Source organism: Pongo pygmaeus, chromosome 10 (assembly GCF_028885625.2).
Source record: "Pongo pygmaeus isolate AG05252 chromosome 10, NHGRI_mPonPyg2-v2.0_pri, whole genome shotgun sequence".
Lineage (NCBI taxonomy): Eukaryota > Metazoa > Chordata > Mammalia > Primates > Hominidae > Pongo > Pongo pygmaeus.
Window position 1 is genome coordinate 121785763 of NC_072383.2, and position 24786 is coordinate 121810548.

Consider the following 24786-nt stretch of genomic DNA (forward strand, 5'->3'; position numbering starts at 1 on the left):
CCAGGGAGACAGGTAGTACATTAGTGATTGTCAGGGAGTGGGGAGCGGGAGTGAGGAGTGACTGTTTAATGGATATGGGGTTTCTTTCTGGGGTGATGAAAGTATTTTGGAACTAAAGTTGGTGGTTGCACAATACTGTCAGTATACTAAATGCCACTGAATTGTTCACTTAAAAATGGTTGTTAATGTTTTGTGAATTTCACCTCAATAAAAGCAAAACAAGACAACACCCAACCAAGTAAGCCCAAAGCCCCTAGTCCCAAAAGAATTTCTTCCAAATGCTATAGAGAACTGACAGCCTGAGCCCCATCCATGCAGACAGTAGGCGGGCCAGCGTTTTGCCCCTCAGAGGGCACACAACCTATGGGCCTGGCAATATCTTGGAGCTCATTTTGTTGGAGCTTGGACTGGGGGCTGTGGAGGCCAGAACCCAGCAATGCATCCACCTGTCTAAGACCCAGCTGGGGCGGGGCTGGCCAGCAGGGGCCTTAAGTGCATGGGAAACTTCCCAGTCAGTAGCTCTAGCAGGAACCTATGGCTTCCTGGTAACGACATGAGGGCAGCAGCACCTCAAACACAGCAATTAGTCCTCAGGCCAGAGACAGCGCACACCAAGAACACAGAGGACACAGGAGCAGGGCACTAGCACCTGTGATGTGCAGCAGACCCCTTGCCCATCACCAAGCTGTCTATCTGACACCCCCAGTCTCAAGGCCTGCCCAGAGGAAAGCTGCCCAGCCAGCCAGCCTGAGCAGGAACACCAACAACCTTGCCCCCAATCTCCCCTCCAAGCATGCTAGTGCCTGTCACAGAAGCACCTCTCCCGGCAATACCTGGTTTCTTTCACCTTTCTTTTTTAACAGGAAAGCAGACATGTGCACACATGCTTGCTCACCCAGAAGGTGCACAGGGAAAGGCTCTGGAAGCTCAGAGCAGCAGCAATGACTCCAGCCAGCCTTTAGAGGCCACAGTGTCTCTGCCTAGCTGGGAAGGATGCCCATCTGTCCAACAGGCTCTCACGAAGGGCCCTGAGAATGCTGATGCTCATGATCTGCAAGGTGGGACATCCTGCCACAATCCTAATCAATGGAGCTTCTCAAAAGACACTGCACGTGTCGGCTAGATGGACGGGGCCTGGCTGCACAGGTGCAGGAAGGTCTGAGCGTCTAACAGGGAACTATATGATGCTTAACAATTACATTCATTAGAGGCGTAAGGATAGGTGTTCAAAAAAACCCTGAAGTGGCTGGGCATCGTGGCTCACGCTTGTAATCCCAGCACTTTGGGAGGCCAAGGTGAGTGGATCACAAGGTCAGGAGACCGAGACTGTCCTGGCCAACATGGTGAAACCCTGTCTCTACTAAAAATACGAAAATTAGCTGGGTGTGGTGGCGCATGCCTGTAATCCCAGCTACTCAGGAGGCTGAGGCATGAGAATCGCTTGAACCTAGGAGGCGGAGGTTGCAGTGAGCCGAGATCATGACGCTGCACTCCAGCTTGGCGACAGAGCGAGACTCCGTCTCAAAAACAAACAAACAAACAAACAAAAACCTGGAGTGACAGGTGTTCTGAGGAGCCCAGAGGTGATTCTATGCTTTGGGATCTCCTAGGGGCTGGAGATCAGTCCTCCCGATCTTGACAGCCACCGGGAGGCCAGGTGGAGCTGAGGGGCTCCTGTGGTCTGGGTTCACCCTGGCTTGGGTGGAAATTGAGAAGCAGTAAGACAACAGCAGCATTGGCAGATCAGCCTGGTCCTTGAACAGGCTGAGCTATTTCCAGAGTGCTCAGAGATGGGGGGCTGATTTAAGCCACTTCCTCTCTCTCCACTCTCTAGAAATAATTATTGGGTAAGTGGTTCAAGAGGGAATTGAGTGGTCCTTCTGAAGCAGCTCAGAGCAAACAGCACCCCGGAGAGGCTGGGTTCACCTTCCGTTCTTTTCCCAGCCAAGGCTCCCACATAGGGGAGCCTGGACAAACCCTTGCAGCCTCCTCAAGCTCCTCCCAGAAGGCAGCTGGGGCTGCAGGCTCTGCTGCGAGCTCACAGCTACCTCCCCTGACCTGGGTGGAAGGTGGGAGCCCAATAGGCGAAGGCAGGGATGGGAGGTGGAGGCCCTGCCGAAGCCTCTCCCCAACACCAACGACTCAGTCTGATGCTGTAATTAAGGGGCTGTATAGCAAGAAACTGGAGGAGGGCAAGCCCCACTGGGTCACAGGGACTGGAGGCACTGATATGCCCAGAGGAGCCAGAGCCAGGCTGACAGCAGGTTCATAATCAGTGTGGGAAGCCCGAAGACCCTCAGCCTGGAGGGAAGCTGCCGGGCTAGGCCATGCCAGGCACTGAGGGTGGACAGGAGGCCAGCAGGAGAGCTGGGATGGAACCTCTACATAGAAAGGACTGCAGCCAGGACTGCAGCAAGTGGGAGCAGTGGTCCCATCTGGGGTCAGCCAGAGGCAGCCAGGTCTTATGTTCCAGGTTGGTCAGGCACTGAGTAGGGAGACTGGAGGTGTCTCCTAAGCAAGAGTCTCTGGCTCGTCAAAGGAGCCTGTCATCCTCAAACTCCTGCATGCGTCTGTAAGTGAGCCACGTGTCTGACACTGCTTTTTTGCAAGCAGTCAGGGTGGTGAGGAAAGCATGGAGCTGGGAGCTAGGAGACAGGCCCTGTGCTCCTTGGCAAGGCATTTAACATCTCTGGGCCTCATATGCCTTCCTGTCTGTAGAATGGGGTGTTATGGACTGAATGTCTTTGTCCCCCCCAAAAGGTCTGACCCCCAATGTGATGGTATTTGGAGATGGGGCCTTTGGGTGGTAATCAGGGCTAGATGCGATCATATGGGTGGGGCCCTCACAATGGGACTGGTGTCCTTAGAAGAAAAGGAAGGGTAGAAGATGAGGGATTACTTAATGAGTACAGTGTATTTGAGTGATAGATACCCTACAAGCACCATTTTCCAATCTGTGCATGCAACAAAATTACAGTTGTATCCTATACATTTACACAAATAAAAAACAGAAGAGAAAAAGAAAAAGAGGAGAAGACACCAGAGCCTGCTTGCTCCCTGCCATGTTAGGAAACAGGGAGAAGGCCCCCATGTGCAAGCCAGGAAGAGGGACCTCGCCAGAAACCACACTTGCCAGGCCTTGATCTGGGACTTCCGGCCTCTAGAACTGTGAGGAAGTGTGTTCCTCTACGCCCCCAGTTTGTGGTATTTACTGATGGCAGCCCAGGCAAACTGAAACATAGGGAAACACAGGGATAACGTCTGGGCCAGGGAGATAATGGTGCTGAATGCAAGGGCAAGTGTTTGCGTTGTAGGCGGCGGGACACAGTGCCAGATAGCAATCTGATGCCACGTGCCCATGGTGTGCCCTGTGCGCCTGGCATCGTGCCTAGAGGCCAGGGGTCCAGTACAATTCACACTTACCAGGAAGTTCTGGGGCAGGCACTGCACTGTGAAGGCCACAACTCCACCTAACCCACATGTGGTGTCTGTGCGCTGGCGCGACCCACCCTCACCCCATGACCCACCCTTGCCCCACGACCCACCTGTATCATGTACAGCTGGGCGATGCGGTACTCCTCCACGGTCATTGGCAGAGGAATCCGATATTCCTTTATAATCATCTTGGAGTCCAAGCCTTCCCGTCGATGGGGAACTGCAAGTTGGGACTTCTAGGCAAGGTTCCTTAAATAATCATGACAAAATTCACCAAGGACTCCTGGGAGAGAGAGAGCACAGAACAGAACAGTCACTTTCTGCAAAGGCTGGTGAATACCATAGCACAGAGAAAAGGCCCGGTCTAGACCTGAGGCTGGAATTCTGGCCTCTGATCAGGCATGATCCAACGGTGCAACTTTGATTGAGCAGGTTCTCTCCTTTCCAACCTTTATTTTTCTTGTTTGCTAACAGCTACTAAAAGGACAAGTGAGAGGCTATGTGTAAGCTCTCTGATCAACAAATAGTCACGGGGAAGTAAAGAATTGTCACTCCATTAGCAAGGGCCAGGGTAAGAACACCGTGCTCTTGTTTTACTCACAATCCTAACAAGCTACAGCATCTATTTCCCCAGTACTGACACAGTGAGTAATGATAGCTGGTCATGGAAAAGCAGGCAGATCAAATAAAACTAAGCAGCACAGACATGAGACATTCACAAGTCAGCAGTCTGAGACATGCCATTAGGGGCAGATGACATCACTACATCCCAAGGGGAGACTGAGTGATTTAAAGTTTGGTTTCAGTTCAATCCAATAAGAAACATTTATTGGCATCTATTTTATTCCTTCCATTGGGCTATGTCTGGGAAGTAGATGAGACAAGATAAGCAGAGAGTGTACTCATAGCAACCTCTATTTAAGTGACAAAGAATATATTTGATGAAGATTTGCCCCTAAGCAATCACATTTTTTTTTTTTTTTTAACTGGGCCAGGCGCAATGGCTCACATTTGTAATCCCAACACTTTGGGAGGCCAAGGCAGGCAGATCACTTGAGGTTCAGAGTTCAAGACCAGACTGGCCAACATGGTGAAACCTCGTCTCTACTAAAAATACGAAAATTAGCCGCAGGTGGTGGCAGGAGCCTGTGATCCCAACTACTTGGGAGGCTGAGGCAGGAGAATCGCTTGAACCCAGGAGGCGGAGGTTGCAGTGAGCTGAGATCGCGCCACTGCACTCCAGCCTGGGGGACAAGAGTGAAACTCCGTCTCAAAAAAAAAAAAAAAAAAAACTTAGTGCTTGGAAGAGGTGCTTACTCAGTTATCTGGAAAATGAAATCACCCCTTAAAACCCAAGCCCCAGATGGCTGAAGCTTTGCCATAAATATCATTTGGTCACCTCCAAAGGTCACATGCTGTTAACATGAAGCCAAGTGAAGGTTTTCAGGATGGACGATAAATAAATTTTATATTTATTTATTGTTTAGAGACAAGGTCTCACTCTGCACCCAGGCTAGAGTGCAGTGGTGCAATCCCAGCTCACTGCAGCCTTGATCTCCTGGGCTCAAGCTATTCTTCCGCCTCAGCCTCCAGAGTAGCTGGGACTACAGGTGCATGCCACCCACAACCGGCTAAGGGTAGTATTTTAGCAAGACTACTCCAAGGACAGCAGCCAGGGAGGATTCACAGTGACCATGGGCAGGATGCCTGCTAAGTGATAAAAGCAAGGGCCTGGCCAGTCAGGCAACTTCCCCAGGGCACGGCTCTCTATCGGGCACTGGAGCATCACCCAGGTGCTAAAGCATTACTGGGTAGCTAACAAGGTTGAGAAAAACATTTACCAGAACTCTCAGGAATACCAGTAGACAGGGTTAAAAGAAGTTCTTAAATAAGCCACTTAGGGAGAGAGACAGAGAGAGGAAAGGTCTGATAAAGGGGCTCCATCCCTTGTGTTAGCCTAAAACAGCAGCTCCCAGTTGTTTAGTTCACAGCAGGTAGGAACGTCAGCCCGAAGCCCATTCAAATTCTCACATCCATCCTGGCATTATGGGAGGCCAAGGCAGGTGGACTGCTTGAGGCCAAGCAAGCTCAAGACCAGCCTGGGAAACATAGCAAGACCCTCCTCTCTATTAAAAAAGAACCCAATTCTCACATCCAGTTGCTTTAAATATAGTCCAAGTGAAGCTCTTTTTTAGCCGATTAGAGCCTAGATAGTTATATATCCCAGAAACTGCACCCAACATCTGCTGGCTGTAGATAAGATAACCCTGGATCCCAGATCCCAACTGCCCCTTGGAGGTCTCTGACCCAGACTCCCCACGGTGCTGCTGAGCAACATCACCTGGACACAGAAATCCCCTCTAGCTCCCCTCTCCCTGGGAAGTTTCCTTGCCCTGTTCCCCTCCTTGGGGTGGCCCCAGGCCTTGCTATATCCATAAGGACTCTTGCTAGGAGGGGCTTCCCCTCTCCTGCAACCTGTCCACCAACCTTTCTGATCCCTGATCAACCCCAAAGCTCCCCAGAGGCTGTGCTCAAGTGAAAAAAGACCATTGCTGACCTTCTTTAAGGTCAGTGGGTCTAGCTAACAGCCCATGGGACCTGCAAGTTTAGGGCCTGAGGCCCTGTGGAGTTCTTCCCCATACTCCCAGACTCAGCTCCGCCTAGGCCCACATGTCTATCCTCAAACCTGGCTGGAAGCTGAGGACACAGGAGAGAGAAGCAATGGCCCTACAGTCCCCAGGCTGCACCTTATCCTGTGAGGTGTGAAACAAGAGCTGGCTCGGCCAAAGTAGCAAGGGACCCAAGTCTGACACCTGGATGGACTTCCAGCTGGCTGGGAGGGTAGCACAGGCACCTGATCTGAGAAACTTACATACATAAAGGAGAGAGAGCTTTATGTTTGAGGGAAGTTGGAGGAAATTAGGGTTGGAGATGAGAAGGGAAAACTGAAGTTCAATGGCGGTTGTTTCTGAAGCTTCTTCACATGGTTCTTCATTGAAGCCCCAGCATCGCCCAACTAGGAAGGCACAGCAAGTGCTTGGTGTGAAGCAATACACCTGTGTGACGTGCGGCACCCACTCCGCCTCTGTGGGGCCTCGGGGGGGCTCCTTTACTGTGGGGCAAATGCAGTGACCCAGAGTGGGCAAGCCTCATTTAGTCATCTAAATAACATGGTCAGATACAGACTCTAAATGTTCTTCAGAAACCTTAGGAGTCTAAGCATTCTGCCCTTTGAGAGTCTTAACCCCTCCAGGGTACATGACCTGCCCTGCTCATCCCCATGCAAATCTGTCCTTTCTCAATCCTCTCAGATTCCAGGCCCACCAGGCACTAGCAAGGCAGGACCCCCTAAGCCAGATTCATCATGTTCCTTAAATGTCTCCACCTCCTCAAATAACAACCAGGGGTGAAATCTCACAGCCTGAGCCAGCACCTAGACACTGGCTTGCGTCTCTGATTTCAGAGGCTCTGTGAGCACGTGTCTGGAACAGATACCTAATGATGTTCCCCCACGGACAAGCTGTCAGGGGAGCTGTTACTTGCACAGGTGCTGTCCACAGCTCCGCTGGGATATTTTTGCGTGCAGGCAGAGGGACAGAGACAGAGAGGGAACACACACCTGGAGAGCGCAGAGGCCCCTTGGAGGCTCCTGGCACCTGGGTGGAGTGGGGCAAAGCTTAGGACCGTGCAAGGGCAGCAGCCACATGGTGGAAGAGCATCAGAAAGTGGGAGGTGATAGTTTGGAGCTCACTCTGGGATCTGACTGCAAAGCCTCACAATGCCTTTACCAGCTGTGTGACCTCCTGGAAAAGCCCCTGTACCTGCTGAGCCTCGGTCTCTCCATATATAAAGTGGGGATAATGCTATCTGGCTTCTGGAGTTACCATGAGTGTCATGAAAACAAGATAAGTCGCTCAGTCCAGAGGGGTCTCAGGAAAGGCTTCATGGAAGGCGGAGCCAGGCTCTCTGAGATCCATGGGATTCTGCTCGGCAGAGCTGAGGGCAGGTGTGAGAAGGACTCAATCCAGTAAGAAGGAACAGCGTGAGCAAAGGCCCCAGGGCAGGAACGTGGGGCTCCATTGAGTGGCTTCCCACCATGTACCCCTGGCATGGCCAGGCTGCATCTCGGGGAGATGAGGTGGGGCTCTCTGAAGCATGAGTTTAGGGGCTTAGACATCCTTAAAGTCATCTAAAAAATAATTACCTGGCCGGGCACAGTGGCTCACACCTATAATCCTAGCACTTTGGGAAACCAAGGCAGGAGGATTGCCTGAGCCCAGGAGTTCAAGACCAGCCTGGGCAATACAGTGAGATCCTGTCTCTTCAAAAAATCATACACTTAAAAAAAATTAGCTGGGCATGGCGGCAGACGCCTGTAATCCAGACACTTGGGGAGGCTAAGGGCAGAGCTGAGGGTAGGTGTGAGAAGGACTCAATCCAGTAAGAAGGAACAGCATGAGCAAAGGCCCCAGGGCAGGAACATGGGGCTCCATCAAGTGGCCTCCCACCATGCACCCCTGGCACGGCTGGGCTGCATCCTGGGGAGATGAGGTGAGAGGATGGCTTGAGCACAGGAGGTCAAGGCTGCAGTGAGCCATGTTTGCGCCACTGCACTCCAGCCTGAATCACAGAGCAAGGCCCTGTCTCAAAAATAAATAAATACATAAAATTCAAAAAAAAAGAAAAAATTATCTGATGTTGAAATCTAACTAACCAAAAAGATAAGTCAAAATGAGGTAATAAATGGAGAAATCCTGATGAACACGGCATTGATATTTTTGAAATCATGGCAATTATGTGACTGAATTGAATATCAAAACCTCAACACTGTACACAAATGATCATACAACTAAGACAAATTTGGAGAAGAACAAAGGTAGAAATATAGTTTCCTCAACTTCCATAGCATAGAATTTGGTTCATTAAGTAGGTAGAAAAATTAGTGAGAGATGAACAGGCAGAGAATGGAGGATTTTTAGGGCAGTAAAAGTACTCTGTGGGATACTACAATGGCGGATGCATGTCCTCATACATTTGTCCAAACCCATAGAAAGTACAACATCAAGAGTGAGCCCTTGTGTAATCTATGGACTTTGGGCGATGCCATGTCACTGCAGGCTCATTCACTGTAACAAATAGGGCACACTGATGTGGGATGCTGAGAGTGGGGGAAGGGGCATATGGGAACTCCATACTTGCCACTCAATTTTGCTGTGAATCTAAAACGGCTCTTAAAAAAAATAGTTTAGGTGGCTCACACCTTAATCCCAGTACTTTAGGAGGCCAAGGTAGGCAGATCACTTGAGGTCAGGAGTTTGAGACCAGCCTGAGCAACATGGTGAAACCCCATTTCTACAAAAAATACAAAAGTTAGCCAAGTGTGGTGGAGTGCCTGTAGTCCCAGCTATTCGGGAGGCTGAGGTGGGAGGATCCCTTGAGCCCGGGAGGTGGAGGTTGCAGTGAGCCAAGATGGTGCCACTGCACTCCAGCCTGGGCAACAGAGTGAGACCCTATCTCAAAAAATAAATAAAGTTTATTATTAAAAAAAAAATTAACGACTTTAACCTTTTAAAAGTTTTTCTCTCAGAAAATAGATTAGAGGTCACCAGGGGCTGGGGTTGGAGGAAATGGGAGTAGTTGTTTAATAGTTACAGAGTTTCTATTTGGGTGATAAAAAAGCTTTGGAAGTGGTAGTCGTGATGGTTGCTCAACATTGTGAATATACTTACTGCGATGAAATAGTACACTTAAAAACTGTTAAAATAGCAAAGTTTATGTTATATATATACTTACCACAATTTAAAAAAATCAATAATATACCAAAATCATTTAATTGCATACTTTAAATGAGTATATGTATGGTATGTTATTATACTTCAGTCAAGCTATTTTCAAAAGTTTTTCTCTCACCTTTAACCTTTTAGGACTATTATCACTTACAATAAAGAAATCTTTTTCCTCAGTTTAGCAACTCCCATTTCACTTAAGATACATGAAAATTGATACATCTGTCTGGTTAAAGTCAAATAACATTAAATTTAATTTTCACCTTAAAAATTCATGTAGAACATGATACTTTTAAAAAAAATATTATTAAATTTAATTTTTACTTTAAAAATTCATGTAGAACATGATACTTTTTTAAAAAAAGATTATTACTACTCTGTATATGTCTGTTTGGATGAAGAGTGTGGAATAAACATTGACTGAATGCTGGAGAGGGTTCCATCAGATGGATGGAATTTGTGAGTAACTTTTACCTGCACTTTATTACCTGATGTTTCAGAAGGCAGCAGCTGCAGCATTTGAGTGGTGTGTGTGTAAACAGACAGAGAAGGGCTGGTAGTGTTGTGATTAAAATAAAATAATCAGCTAGACCTTCTGCCACCTCTTAGCTGTGACTGTGGGCAAATTGCTTAATCCTTTGATCTTTCATTTTGTCTTCTGGGGGTAAGAACCACCCCTGCCCAGCTGGGATGTCTGTGGATTAAATGAGGTGATGCACATGAAGTGCTCAGCCCTGTTCCAACCAGCATTCAACTAGCAAGAGTGAACAACAAGGTGGCACTGCTGTCCCTAGCAGGGTCTGGAAGGCGGGTCCCTGAGACACAGGGCCTGTGGGCTTCCTGGTAGGGCTGCCTACTCCCAGGTGCAGACAATAAACCTAGGTCTGAAGGAGGAGCAGCCCTGCTGTGGTGCTGGTTGGCCTTACAGCCAGGCACGGCCCTACTGGGGTGAGATAGGGTCCTCCTCACTTTCTGCCGGGTTGAGCTGAGGCCAGGGAGCACGGCAGACCCTCCCCGTATCAGAGCAGTGTGACTTGTGTGTCTGCCTCTCCCTGGAGCCCCCTTGGCCCGAAGCTGAACCCTCACTCAGACAATCTCATTACACCCAGTCCGGCTGCCTGGGTGCAAGCGAGACAGACACACATTTCATCTCGTCTCTGCCGGAGTCGTGACGGGTTAGACAGAATTATGTTTTACTGCTGTCTGCAGGGCATCTTTTGGGGGCCTGGCACAGACAGAGGAAAAAAGACACATACAGATCTCCAGAGGCCCTTCAGGGAGGAAGGCCAGGCAAGGGGTCTGGGTGGTCACCCACATGCACAGCCCACACGGCTCTGCTCCAGGGATGACGGGGACCCTTCCCTGGGCTTCAAATGTGGCACCTGGGCCCTGGCCCTTAGAAAAGTCTTCAAGTTCCAGACCCTGGCATTCATGACCCTAGAAAGAACCCCCAGCCCCATGTTCACTGATGTCTTTGAGTAAACACCTGGCCAGACCATGTCAGAGTGGGGCCACTCAGGGAGGCCATGGAGCAAGAGACCAGCCGTGGGCAAGGCGCGAGGTGCAGGATGCATCCAGACCAGGGTTCCAGGCACAGGCAGACGACCAAGAAGAGCTGTGAGGGATGTCACCCAAAGAATCAAGGGCATGGCTTCCCACCAAGACACAGAGCACCAGCTGGGCCTCCCAGGCTGGAACCCAAAGATCTTCCTGAACCTCCCAGGCAGTAGAGGAGAAAAGTGACACAGAAAGAGCTTCAGGTTCATGAGGCAGGGGTGGCCAGGCTGGAGGCATGTGATGAAGACTTAAAGTGGATTACTGGGGTTTGGCCCAGGACGAGGGGGGGTGGACCGAGCAGGGAGGTGGACAGCTTCTTTAAGCGGAGGCCATGAGACACCCTGACTGGGAGGGAAAGCACGAGAATTGAGTTTACAGAACTTAATCTGTTTTTCCATGATTAGCAGGGGTCTGACGTCACAGACGGAATTTAGGAGTGAGGCTGTGCAAAGTCAAGGAGGGGATGGAATCCATCCAAACGCAGTTCAGCTGCATTCTGGCTATTAAGTCTGGAAGCTACTCCAAGCCAAGCCAGCAGGAGCCCCGGCTTTTGCAGCAGTGGGAAGCCAGGGAGCCACCAGCAGGTCTGGGGGCCTGGGACTCAGGACTGTGGGTATCCATAACCTCCTTCTGCCTCCCTTGAGTCCCTCTCCTCTTGCTCTAAGAGAGCTTCCTTCTGCTCTCTGCTTCCCAAACCTACTGGTTCCCAATCAGGAGCTGAAGCAGGCAATGGTAAAAGCACTTCCTCTCCAGATGCAGCCAGACAAGGCTCCTCGGACCTCCCCTAACCATCTATGTGTATCCAGGGACCCAAAGCTCTGGATGAATGGGAGGTGGCATAGAGGGATAAGGGGCTGTTCTTTGTCCAGCAACCATCCCCTATGCCTGGGCTGGGGTTGCAGGAGTGCGTGGCTACTCTGCAGGTGTGTGTTATGAGGTAAGCACTGATCAGCTGCCTCTCTGTCCTGGAGCTGAAAGCAGGAGAGGTCACAGACCCACAGAATCGTCCAATCCCTGCCCCAGAGTAGTTCCACCTTTATGTGTTAGACACTGGGCTTACAGCAGAGATTTCTTTTGAAGAAAGGACTTCTGGGCTAAGAAACAAGCAGAGGACCCTGCTGCAGGCCAACCCTCCCCTTACAAATGAGGAGACTAAGGCTCAGGAAGCAGGCAGAGAGCTGGGTTGGGAACCAGGACCCTGACTCCCAGCTTCTCCCTCCACCCAGCCACATACTCCCAGGCATTAGAGAAGAAAAGTGACACAGAAAGAGCTTCAGGTTCATGAGGCAGGGGTGGCCAGGCTGGAAGGGCAAGGACCAAGGAGACTTTGAGCAGGAGGACACAGCTTCCTACCCCCGCCCCCCACAGATTCCTTGACACCTTTAAGCAGGACATGACTCCTTCCTCTAACGCTGGCCTGGGCAGTGAAGAGGGGGTCCCAGAGAGCTTTAAAGCCCTGGGCACTGCTGCAGTTACCCCAAATCCCACGGAAAGTCATAAATCTCACCATTGTACACCTGGAGTGCCAAGCTGGGGCAACTGCCAAGCCACTGCAGGAGTTGGTCACCAGACCCCACAGCACAGCGGCCACCTGGGGGCACCGTGGGGCCTGCAGTGCTCTGCAGCTCCAGGAGCAGGAGTGGGATGCTAGAGTTATGAGGCATCGCTATGTAATGCCTCAACCCAAACAACAGCCCCAGGGAAGCAGTGGTGCAGACCACAGAGCAGGCTCCGAGAGGGCGCATCCTGCTCAAGGACTGCGGCAAGGCTAGGGAGCCGTGTTTTTATGACTCCTCCTCCCGGCTGTGGCTATCAGCATAGCGACCTCAGTTGGGTGGAAAAGGGCACAAATGTGCATGTGAGGAAATAAGCTTGAAACTCAGAGCCTCCAAGATGATGAGCATGGCACAAAGGAGAATTATTTGGAACTCACCTCCCACCCCGGTCCTCTGGGGACCCTGCTGGTCACAGAGCTACTACCACCACCACACTGGCCTCTAGGGTTGGTGCTCCCCTAATTTAACACTGAATATGGCTGAAATAAGGCTGGGCCCTTAAACAAAATGCCACGGGAGGCTTAGATGTGACAACAGAAACAAGCCCAGAGGGGACCTTGGCCCCAGCAGTTAGGGTCTAAGCTGTGGCTACAAAATCATAGGCTGGGGTTTGCTCAGGGGCCTTCCTTTCTCACTCCTGGTCACCTCTCCAAGGCCACCACCATTTCAGCAGCAGCACCCAGACCATCCTCCTACATAAGAAGTGCCAGGGCTTTTCAGGAGGCCATTGGCCTTAGAAATGGCCAGTCCTTTAGGAGTGAAAGCTCTCAGCTTCTGGGGCATGCAGAAAGGAGGGCCCCGTGAGATGCTTAGAGGCTGAGAGCCTGTTGGCAGAGAGCTGGCTATGCTGCAAGCCCTGTCCCAAAGCAAAACTCAGCTCGATCAGTTCTCCAGGGAAATCAGAGCTTTCCAGAACCATCCAAGACACCAGAGTTGATAAGAGGCACTGCTGAGATTTTCACCCCGTTACTCCTGAACTGGTGATAAGCCCTTGTGATGACAGAGAAGACACATAATGAGAATACAAAGGCCCCTGAGGGCTTACTCCTCTGGGCCAGCCTTCAAAACTCTGACAGGACACCCCAGGAGGGCACAGCTCCTGCAGTCCTACTTCAGTGATTCAGTGCCTTCACTATTTCCCACTCCTGATTTTATACCTTCTCTCCATCTTGAGTCTTCGTTACTTTTTTATTATTAATTTTTTTGGAGATGGAGTCTCACTCTTTGCCGAGGCTAGATAGAGCACAGTGGCGTGATCTTAGCTCACTGCAGCCTCCAACTCCTGGGCTCAAGTGATCTTCCTGCCTCAGCCTCCTAAGTAGCTGGGACCACAGGCATGTGTACCATGCCTAGCTCCAGTCTTCTTTGTTTCCTCAAATTCCCATCATCAAATGGACCAACCCATTGCACCAATCCACTAGCTGCTGTTGCAATGCATGGACAGCTCTGCTCCTACTGAAGGCCAATTCTCTATCACTGGGGCCCATGCCCTCTTGTCATTCAGGGACCTTCTCCCGAAATGCTCCCCTCTCTTGTCTCCCTAATGGACCTCCCCATTCACCATCAGCATTCAAACATGCAAGTTATAGCTCCCATATATCTGCAAAACCAAAACAAAACAACACGCCACAGCCCCCCTCAACTCCCCCTCCTTGGCACCATCCCGCTTCTTTGATCCCCTTTACAGCAAATCCTCCTCAAGCTTAGCTATACTTGCTGTTTCCCTTGTCTCACCTCCTGATCTCTTTCCAACCCACTTTGGCCACCCCCACTCCACTGAAACCATATTGGTCAAGGTCCCAAATGACCTCCCTGTGGCTAAGTCGGCAGACAATTCTCATCAAATTCAGTCTTTCCTTAATTCCTGCATTTAACACAAATGGATTGAATGTTGGCTGCAGATGCCCCCCCATGGCTTGTGAGCAGGTGGGCACAACCCTGGGATCGAGTTTTTCCCTGGACAAGGTTCTCCTCTTTACTCGGCCAACATACCTCCCGATAAACTTCCACTTGGAGCCCACCATGTGCAAGATTCCAGCACTGAGGCTCTCAGCCAACTTACTTGGGTGCCTGTTAGTTATCAGCTGCAAATTATGAATTTTTGTTGTTCCAAAACAACAGCTGGTATTGTGCAGCCTGCAAGGAGTGCTGTGGGGCTAACCTCAAGTCCAGAGAGGCACCAACGCCATGCTGGAGTCTCAGTAGCCAGTGTCAGTAGCCAGTGTCCCTAGTCCTGTCTCCTTAAGCCCACCCTACTCATGGTACCAAAGGCGTACCAGCCCACCACTCTGAGCCCCCGTGGCTCCTTCTGCAATAGCTATGGCTGAGTGGGGTACAGACCCAGCCATCCCTGGGTGTCCCAGCGAGGGTGTCACAGCCCTTTAGCTCAGAGTAATTGCCCACAGCTCTCTGTGTTGCCTAAGACACGGTTTCCCAAACTTGCCACATTACAACAGTCAACTCCTTAAAGACACAGATGCCAGAGCAGCTGAACAGTCAGAGACTTAGTCCCCACCCGGACCCTGGCCCCTCATCCTTCATGCATCCTGTGAGGAGGAGGGTGTAGGAGAAAATACACAGTCTGCCCAGTCCTGCCTTTCCTGAAGGCATTCCCAGTGTGAATGGCCCCCTCCTGTAAATGGTGTCAGGGTCTCATCAGACCCCACATCCCAACAGCCCCCACCCTCTGGCGGGCACATCTGGCAACCAGACTGTTCTTCTTGCTCCTTGATTTATAAATCTGGCCCATGGTTTTACGCGCTTGGGCTCTATTAATACGTTGTAAGTGACTTAATCCTCACAACTCCCCCCGAGTTAGATGTATTGTCCCCACTTATTTAAGTATTTTATTGTGATATAATTCACATGCCATGTAATTCAGCCCTTTAAAGTGGTTTTTAGTATACTCACAGAGTTGTGCAACCATCACCCCTATCTAATTCCAGAACATTTTCCTCACCCCAAAAGAAAGCCCATTTCTCATTAAGCTCATTAAGCAGTCACTTCCCATTGCCCCAGCCCCTGGCACCCACTAAGCTGCTTTCTGTTTTGATGGATTTGCCTATTCTGGACATTTCCTATTGGTGGAGTCATACAATATGTGCTTTCTGTGTCTGGGCTTTTTCACTTGGCATCATGTTTTTGAGGTTCATGTCGTAGCATCGCGAGAACTTCATTGCTTTTTATAACTGAATAATATTGTGCTGCAAGGCTATTAGCCCCATTTTTATAACTAAGGAGACCCAGGGCTTTGTGTCATTATGGTACCTTGCCCCTATTACTCAGTAAGTGATGGAGTCAAGTGTATCCTACTGTACAGCCAGGATAGTAAATAGCTTAAGAATTGAACCATCATCTTCTATACTTAAATCAATTTATATACATATGTACCCCTAGCATTGATAATAGCATTTTATGACTTACAAATTCTTTTAGCCTTTTTATTCTTGCTTCTTCAGAATGATCTCCCAAGGTGGAAAAGGTAACAATGCCCCCATTTTTGGAAGAAATGAAAGCCCCCAAAATTTAAGTAGTATATTCCAGGCCTCAGCTATGTATTGATGTGTGAACGGTGGCTGCACCTGACTCTGGATACAACACAAGCTAACAGAGCTGCTTTAATGCTTTTTAATAAGGATGCATGATTTAGAGAAACAATTTCTGGTTTTTTCTTTCAGAATATTTTGTAGGAAGTACAAACCTTCTGGCTGAGGGAAAGCCCCACTTAAACGTTATCAGAGAGTGGTTACTTGTTTTTATTCTAATGTTCTTAAATGATCTAGGAAATAAAGGTTGGTATCTCTTTCAAAATACAGGCGTCTTGGTTCCAGCCCAAATCAGCTGCATTGCCAAGGGAAAGACCTGGGAATAAGAATTTTTAACAAGTCCCATAGGTGGCTTGGATCAACAGAAACATTTGCATAGAAGCCAAAGCTCTACAGTCTGGCAAATAAAGTCTTTAATATTGTCATCCCAATGCCAACCACCCCCCTTTCAGTAAGAATTCTAGTCACTCTGAACTCCATGCACCTAACAAATGTTCATTAAGCACCTCTTAGGGTCCAGGTTCTATGATGGGTGCTAAGGATACAGGGGACCAAGACAGGCCTCAGGGAGCCTCCAGGCTCCAGGGGAGACAGACATCACATGAGTTATCAAAACCCAATGAGAAAAAAAAGGGTGGGGGGAACCTGATGGGAAATACTATTTAGCCTCAAAAAGAGACAGAATTAGCCAGGTGCAATGGCTCAGGCCTGTAATCCCAGCACTTTGGGAGGCTGAGGCGGGCAGATCATGAGGTCAGAAGATCGAGACCATCCTGGCCAACGTGGTGAAACCCCGTATCTACTAAAAATACAAAAAATAGCCAGGCATTGTGGTGCACACTTGTAGTCTCAGCTACCCAAGAGGCTGAGGCAGGACAATCACTTGAACCCAGGAGGTGGAGGTTGCAGTGAGCCGAGATTGCACAACTGTACTCCAGCCTGGGCAACAGAGCGAGACTCTGTCTCAAAAAAAAAAAGAGACAGACAGACATCACATGAGTCATCAAAACCTAATGAGAAAAAAAGGGTAGGGGGAACCTGATGGGAAATATTATTCAGCCTCAAAAAGGAAGGACATTCTGACACATGCTACAACATAGATGAACTCTGAAGACATTAAGCAAAGTGAAATAAACCAGACACAAAAGGACAAATACTGCATGACTCCACTTACAGGAAGTCCCTAGAGTAGTCAAATTCATAGAGACAGAAAGTAGAATGGTGGGTGCTAGGGACTTGGGGAAAGGAGAATGGGTAGTTAGTGTGAGGACAGAGTTTAGTTTGGGAAGATGAAAAAGTCCTGGAGATGGATGGTGGTTATGGTTGTATAACAGTGTGAATGTCCTTAATGTCACAGAACTGTATGCTTAAAAATGGTCAACATGGGGCCAGGCACAGTGGCTCATGCATATAATCCCAGCATTTTGGGAGGCTGATACAGGAGGATCACTGGAGGCCAGGAGTTTGAGACCAGCCTGGGCAACATAGTGAGACCCCATTTCTACAAAAAATAATAAAATTAGCCCAGCACGGTGGCATGTACCTCTAGTCCCAGCTACTCAGAAGGCTGAGGCTGGAGGATCTCTTGAGCCCAGGAGTTTGAGGCTACACTGAGCTATGATTGTGCCACTGCACTCCAGCCTGGGTGACAGAGCAAGACCCTGTCTCTAAAACACACACACACACACACACACACACACACCCCTCCTACAAAAGCTCTGACAGGAGCCACAGTGGAGAAGCCAGGTGCTGCCTGAGGGTTCCATAACCAGAGGGACCTGACAGCAGCTCCCAAGTGTGCTTGTCCAGGAGGGTTCCGTACCTAGGACGCCCTTCACCCTGCCTTGTCTCCTCCCGATCCTGTCTCTCACCCACAGAACTTTGTGCATCCCTTAGCTCCGTTTACTTCCAGCTTCCAGGTCTGTAAGATCCCGTGTGCCCTGTCTGCCTGCTCATGAGCCACAGCTCCTCCATCACCACTCTCCAGCCACATGGCTGCTTGCTTTGCTAGGAACTCACTATGTTAGCTCTCCATTCCAGCTGCTGCCATGCCCAGGAAGCACCCATTCCCCACGCCAAGGAACAGCTGCTCCCTCACTCCCTGGCATCAACCAGGTCTGGGCACAAATGCCATGCCCTCCCTGTCCCTTCTGCAGTGTAGCTTTCCTCTCCTGCCCAGTTCAGTCCCATTGCCACACTTTGCAATGATCTGATTTGTGTACTTGAAGACTGCCTCCCTCCATCCCAGCACAGGTGACAGGAGGGCAGGGAACTTGTCTGTCTTATTTGTTGCCATAATCCCAGTAGATAATCCTAGAATGGTGCCTGAACAAAAGAAAAAAAGATAACACCTTTCATTTGTCTCTCCATTCACAGCAGGTGCTAGGCAGCCAGGCCCTGGCACTTAGTAGGTACTCAAGAAGGGTAATTGGCAAATGTTCACAAAAAACCCCTCTACAGGCAGATAACGCCGCTGCCAAGCAGCCAAAGTGCTAATTACAAACTGCTCTGTTAGCTGTTCCTTAGCGCAGCTAAGATTCTCCAAGAATAGTGCACGCTCCCTGCCATGTCCCTGTTTCTTGACAGCGTCTGTGACTCAGACTTTTCATGGAGCCAGACTTGCCCTCCTCAAGAGCATGTGCAGGGCATAAATGTCAAACAGGACAACTGGATGTTGCTGCCCATGGTGTGGGCTGGAGGTAGGGGTATCTGAAGTCATCTCAGCCCTTTCTGATGGGCAGGTTTGGGAGAGGCAAGCTGGGCCCTGAATGAGACATGGCAATGCCAGGTGGCCCAAATGCCCTTAGTATAACTACCACCTCCTCTCAGACACACTCAGTGCAGCTCAGTTTATAAACACTCTGCCACAACAATCTCGCTCAGAAGCAATGAGGGCAATGAGAACAACTCAATGCTCAGAAGCAGTCAGGGCAAGATGGGAAGACAAAAGCCCAGGGGGACTGAGTCATTTGACAAGGCCATACGGTGAGTCAGGGCAGAATGGTACCAGACTCTGTATCTCCTGGGCTGTGACCCAGGCCTGATCTACTATACTCCTAGGTGAGCAGGAAACCCAGGCGTCTTAGGTCACCAATAACTAGGTCCAAATGCTCGACTCAGAAGGGAGCAAGCAGGCAGAGCCAGAGGACCTAGAGGACAACGAAGGGCCCAGCCAGTGTCCTTAGGGGAGGTGGGGACAGGCACATTCACGTGTCTGTACAACTTCACCCAGGCCTTGCTCCATAGCATTGTGAGCAGTGTGGCCTTTACAGTCCAGCCTCCCAGCGTTGCCAGAAACACAACATGCCTGGAAAGTTTCCCAGGTAACTGGCTCTTCTTTACAGAGCTATTAGCTTCCCTTCATCATGCCATAAAATCCTCCAGCCGATGACAGATCTCATCCTTCTCCAGGGAGGGAAACAGGGAGGAAACGAAACACAAAGGAAAAAACCACTGGTCAAATTTGGAAAGCCCCATGGGCACATAACTTGGGCAGAAAAGGCATCAGAGATAGCTGGGTTGCTGCATTCAGTTGCACAGGCTATGCACTGTCCAACTCCAAGTGATGCCATTCTCATATACTACAATACGAATGACACTCCCTTGAATTAGGAAGTGCAGGGAAAGGACCTTGCATGATTTTGCGCGATGTCTTCAATATCCTCAAGTCCCACCCCTCACTGACACCTTGTCCTAGGCCTCTCAGTTCTCAGGAATTGCTCGTTGATACCCCTCTTGCAGGAAGAAATGACCAAGATTGGGGAGGAGTCAAGGCAAAGGGTTTGGCATCTATTTCGTGAGCCACTTGACTGGCTGGGCTGAAATCAAGCACTAAGCCCAGGACTAGACAGAAGTATTAGCCACCTTTTAAGGGCTGAATCCCACTTACATAGACTTTGTTCTATTTCTCTCTTCTCTTTCTGGCTCTCTAATTAGATAAATGTTAGACTTTCTCCACGTATGTGTCTTATCCTCTCTGCAGCTTCCTTTTCTTCCAGTGTTGTATTCTGGATTTCTCCACGTTTGACTTAAAGTTCTGTTCCGTTGTTCAAATCTGCTTCATCATTCTTTAGAGCTTTTAATTCCCTGCACATATTCTCAACTTTGCTTTTTATTTATTTAAATGCACCGAACAGTTATTTTATTGGCTATGCTTAAATATTGCAGCATCTGAAGTCTCCAGAGTCTGTTTCTGCTGTAAATTGTTCGTGCTGGCTCTGGCTCTTAGTGCTTTATCTCCTCTTGTACTCAGTTATTTTTGACTAAGAACTGCTCATTTTCTGTGGAAGATATTTGTAGAAATTCTTTTGAGGCTTAGGATGAGGGTCTGTTTTTCCAGGGAGGGCTATATTTGCTCCAGCAAATGCCTGGGTTAATACCCATCTGCGATCACTCTAAATTCTCAGGTAGAGGTTAGTGTGAACCAGCAGGTCATGTAAGTTCACCTTTCTCGTTTTTCCATTCTATTCTTTTTTTTTTTGAGACAGTCTCACTCTGTTGCCCATGCTGGAGTGCCGTGGCGCCATCTCGGCTCATTGCAACCTCTGCCTCCCGGATTCAAGCAAGTCTCCTGCCTCAGCCTCTCGGGTAGCTGAGATTACAGGCGTATACCACCATGCCCGGTTAATTTTTTTTTTTTTTTTTTGTATTTTTAGTAGAGACCCGGTTTCACCATGTTGGCCAGGCTGGTCTTGAACTCCTGACCTCAGATGATCTGCCTGCCTCGGCCTCCCAGAGTGCTGGAATTACAGTGTGAGCCATGGTGCCCGGCCTAGTTTTTCCATTCTATTCTTACCCCAGAATAGACAGCAGGTTTGTTTGTTTCCTAGGGCAACCATCACAAAGTGCCACAAACTGAGTGGCTTTAAACAAAATAAATTTATTCTCTTATAGTTCTGGAGGCCAGAAGTCTGAAATGAAGGTGTTAGCAAGGCTGGTGGATTTCTTGAGGCCAGGAGTTTAAGATCAGCCTGAGCAACATAGGGAGACCTCATCTCTACAAAAAATTTAAAAAATTAGTTGGGCATGGTGGCACAAGCCTGTAATCCTAGCTACTTGGGAAGCTGAGGTTGGAAGTTCATTTGAACCCAGGATATCAAGGCTGCATGAGCCATGATCACACAACTGCACTCCAGCTAGAGTGACAGAGCAAGAGCCTTGTCTCAATCAATAACAAAACAAAATAAAATTTTAAAACAGCCAATATAATAAATTAGATGAAAATTCTTTTCTACTCTTGAATCTCCCTTCCATTCTTGGAATAAATCCTATTTGGTCATGCTGTAATAATACATTCAGTTGAATGAAATTTGCTAATATTTAATTTAATTTTTTTTTTTTTAAGTGAAACCAGCCTGTAGTTTTGTTGAGTTACTGAGTTCTCCTTTGATTTTGGTAACAGGGTTCCTTGTAAAAGAGTTGTAACATTTATTTTTACATTATTTATTTTTTAACTCTGCACCCCAGCTGGGGTGCAATGTCACCATCACAGCTCACAGCAGCCTCAACCTCCTGAGTTCAAGCAACCCTCCCCCTTCAGCCTCCCAAGTAGCTAGGACTACAGGTGTGCACCATCACACCACACCTGGCTAATTTTTTATTTTTTGTAGAGACAGGGTCTCGCTATGTTGCCAGGGCTAGTCTCCAACTCCTGGCCTCAAGGAATCCTCCTACCTCAGCCTCCCAAAGTGCTGGGATTACAGGTGTAAGCCACCTTGCCTGGCCCTTTTTAAACCCTTTGAATTTATTTATTTTTCTAGCTTCTTGAATTGAAAGCTGAGTTCAATAATTTTTAACTTGACTTGTCTCTGAATAAATGAATTTAGGGCTATATATTTTCCTTTGAGTACTGATTTGGCTTCATCCCATAGGTTTTTACATGCAGTGTTCTTACTGCCATTTAGTTCAAACACGGTCATTTAAAATTTTCATTTTGACATCACCATTTAAACTAACAGTTATTTAGATTTTTGTAACTAATCTGTTACTCTCAAGAGATTTTTCTATTGAAATTTTTATTGATAATTGTAAATTCACATGTGGCTGTAAACAATAACACAGAGAGATCCCTCGTATACTTTGCCCAGTGTCCCCCAATAGTGACGTCTTTTTTTTTTTTTTTTTTGAGACGGAGTTTTGCTCTTGTTGCCCAGGCTGGAGTGCAATGGCGTGATCTTGGCTCACCAAAACCTCCACCTCCTGGGTTCAAGTGATTCTCCTGCCTCGGCCTCCTGAGTAGCTAGGATTATAGGCATGCGCCACCACGCCCAGCTTATTTTATATTTTTTAGTAGAGATGGGGTTTCTGCATGTTGGTCAGGCTGGTCTCGAGCTCCCGACCTCAGGTGATCTGCCCGCCTCAGCCTCCCAAAGTGCTGGGATTACAGGCGGTGACATCTTATAAAACTACAATATTACTATCAGGATATTGACATTGATACACTCTATAGACTTCAGTCAGATTTGCCAGTTTTACTTGTATTTATTTGTGTGTGCAGTGTGTGTATGTATTAAGTTCCATATAATTTTATCACTTATGTAGGTTTGTGTGTATAATAAAACATCTATCCTGGATTTTAAAAACTCTACATTATTCACTCTATATCTGTCATTTTTCACTTGCTATATCATCAATTTATTTATTTATAATTTTTTATTTTTATTTTTTATCCTAGGGACAGGGTCTTACACTCTGTCGCCCAGACTGGAGTGTAGTGGCACAATCATAGCTCACTGCAGCCTCACACTCTTGGGCTCAAGCGATCCACACCTAGAAACCTCTCTACCTCCTGGGTACAATCTTGGCTATTGTTTCCTTTTTCAGTTGAATCCCATTTTCACTACACCTTTTCAGGATTCTGCATGATTTCTTAGCCCCTAAAGGCATTTCTTTGCCTGCATGGATATGGGTTTTTAATAATATTTGTTCTATCAGATTTAGGGATTTGGAGCATGTCCTCAATCTGCAGCCATGATCTCACTCCTGCTTACACTTCCCAGGTATTTTCTTTTTTAAACTTGGGGTCAAAGAGAGAATGTGGGTCAATCCTTCACTGGTGGCAAAGGCAGGGAAGCTGTTGGCAGCTGTGTCCTCTTCCATGCAGTCCAAGAGAATCCTGGGCTCCAGCAGTTGCTGTCCTTCCACGGATGGTGAACATGAGCATTCCAATTAGGTCTCCTTTTTGCCTGAGTTCAAACTGGATTTCTGTTGCACTCAGAAAGGTCCTGACTAAGAGTAGGATGATACATCTTGCTTTGACCTTCTGCATGTTATTCACTTGCTGAGCAAACCCTTTCCTCCTGAAGGGCAGAAAGATACATTTATGCTCAGGTATGGTGGCTTATGCCTGTAATCCCAGCACTTTGGGAGGCCAAGGCGACAGGATCACCTGAGGTCAGGAGTTTAAGATCAGCCTGGACAACATGGTGAAAACCCATCTCTACTAAAAATACAAAAATTAGCCCGGCATGGTGGGGTACGCTTGTAGTTCCAGCTATTCAGGAGGCTGAGGCAGGAGAATCAATTGCATCCGGGAGCAGAGGTTGAAGTGGGCTAAGATCACACCACAGCACTCCAGCCTGGGCGAGAGAGCAAAACCCAGTCTCAAAAAAAAAAAAAAAAAAAAGAAAAGAAAAGGAAGTACATTTCACTTTACCCCAAGGTCAAAAAATGGTTGAAAACTCCAAATAAGTTAAGGTGTTTTCTCTTTGTATGATGGTTCTGAAATATCAAAGTCTGTCCTCTGAGTCCACAGAAGACGTGGTGTGAATCCGGTCAGGGGAAAGACGCTGCAGCTGGTTGGGGTAAAGGGCAGATGCAGCTCGACATAAAGTCCAGTGTTCCCAATGTGCCACCCTTTCATCATGTGCAGAGTCTTTCTGCCAAATGACCACCCATGAAATATGAGCTCTTTCTGTGAATCTGAGGAGTTGCTCTGGGCCCAGCACATGGGGCCTGGAACTACCTCAAAGGCTTCTCCCATCTAGGAAGCAGTAAACGCCACCAGCTCAGCCTGCCCAGCGTGCACACGGCACCATGCTGGCTGGGTGCTAAACAGACACAATACTTGGAACTAAAATAAAACCCAACTCAGTGACATCTTGATGCAGCTTTGTAGGAACAGCAGGCTCCTGTGTACAAACCGTTCTGCTCTGCACGCCTATTTGTAAATTAATCACACATCAGTAGACTTGGCTCAGATTCACATGTTTCTGGACCACTGTGAGGGTAGCTCAGGCTATGGGATCTTCCATTCAGCTTCAAAACCAGATCCTTTCAACAGATTCTGGGTGAGAATTCTTCTTCTTGCCAGGCTCTCTTAAGCCACCCACATCTTGCTCCCTTCCCCAGCAGAAGCACACAGGGCAGAGGGAATGGTGACTCCCCACAAGCCCCCTCCATAAAAGCATCCCCAATATACTAATATGATAGTTTGAAGACACACACACACACACACACACCTGCAAGATGTTAGTGAAAGCACGATGAAAAGAAATAGAGTGGCACCTTTTTATGATGTGTTCACACTCCACCAGCCAATGTCCTGCCTCCGCCTCTCCCTGGGGTTCTTTCCTGTGGTGTTAATCTCACCTCTGCTCCACCTGGATCCTAGAACACTGCCCAGTCCCAAGCCCAGCTGGGCTTCCTTGAGTTCACTCTTAGCGGCCCTGAAGCTTGAGTTCCAGGCTCTGGCCGTGAGGTCAAGGCAGTGGTGATGAGTCACAGCTGCAGGTCAGTGGAAAGTGACTGCAGCGTCAGGCCAAGCTTGGCCACTTACATGTCTGGCATGACAGTGGCCTCAGTGTACTCGTCTGAGAAGAAGAGCTATCACCTGAGCGCTCTAGAGAACTTAGCCGGAGCTTTCAGGCAGTCTGGGAGCCTACATGGAGGCGTGTAGGCTTATGTCTC

General features: G+C 48.5%; 1 protein-coding gene across 27 annotated transcripts in view; it reads right to left on the reverse strand.

Annotated features, from left to right (window-relative positions):
* PITPNM2 (phosphatidylinositol transfer protein membrane associated 2) overlaps positions 1-24786 on the reverse strand; it is a 167983-nt gene that overhangs the window by 47963 nt on the left and 95234 nt on the right. For all 27 annotated transcript variants that reach the window (XR_008492736.2, XR_008492735.2, XR_008492737.2 and 24 more), the window contains one exon: positions 3546-3718. Coding sequence is in view for 23 of the 27 variants with exons in the window: in XM_063647165.1 (XP_063503235.1) it covers positions 3546-3623 (78 nt within the window). In the remaining 4 variants the exon portion in view is untranslated. The remainder of the gene's footprint in view (positions 1-3545; positions 3719-24786) is intronic.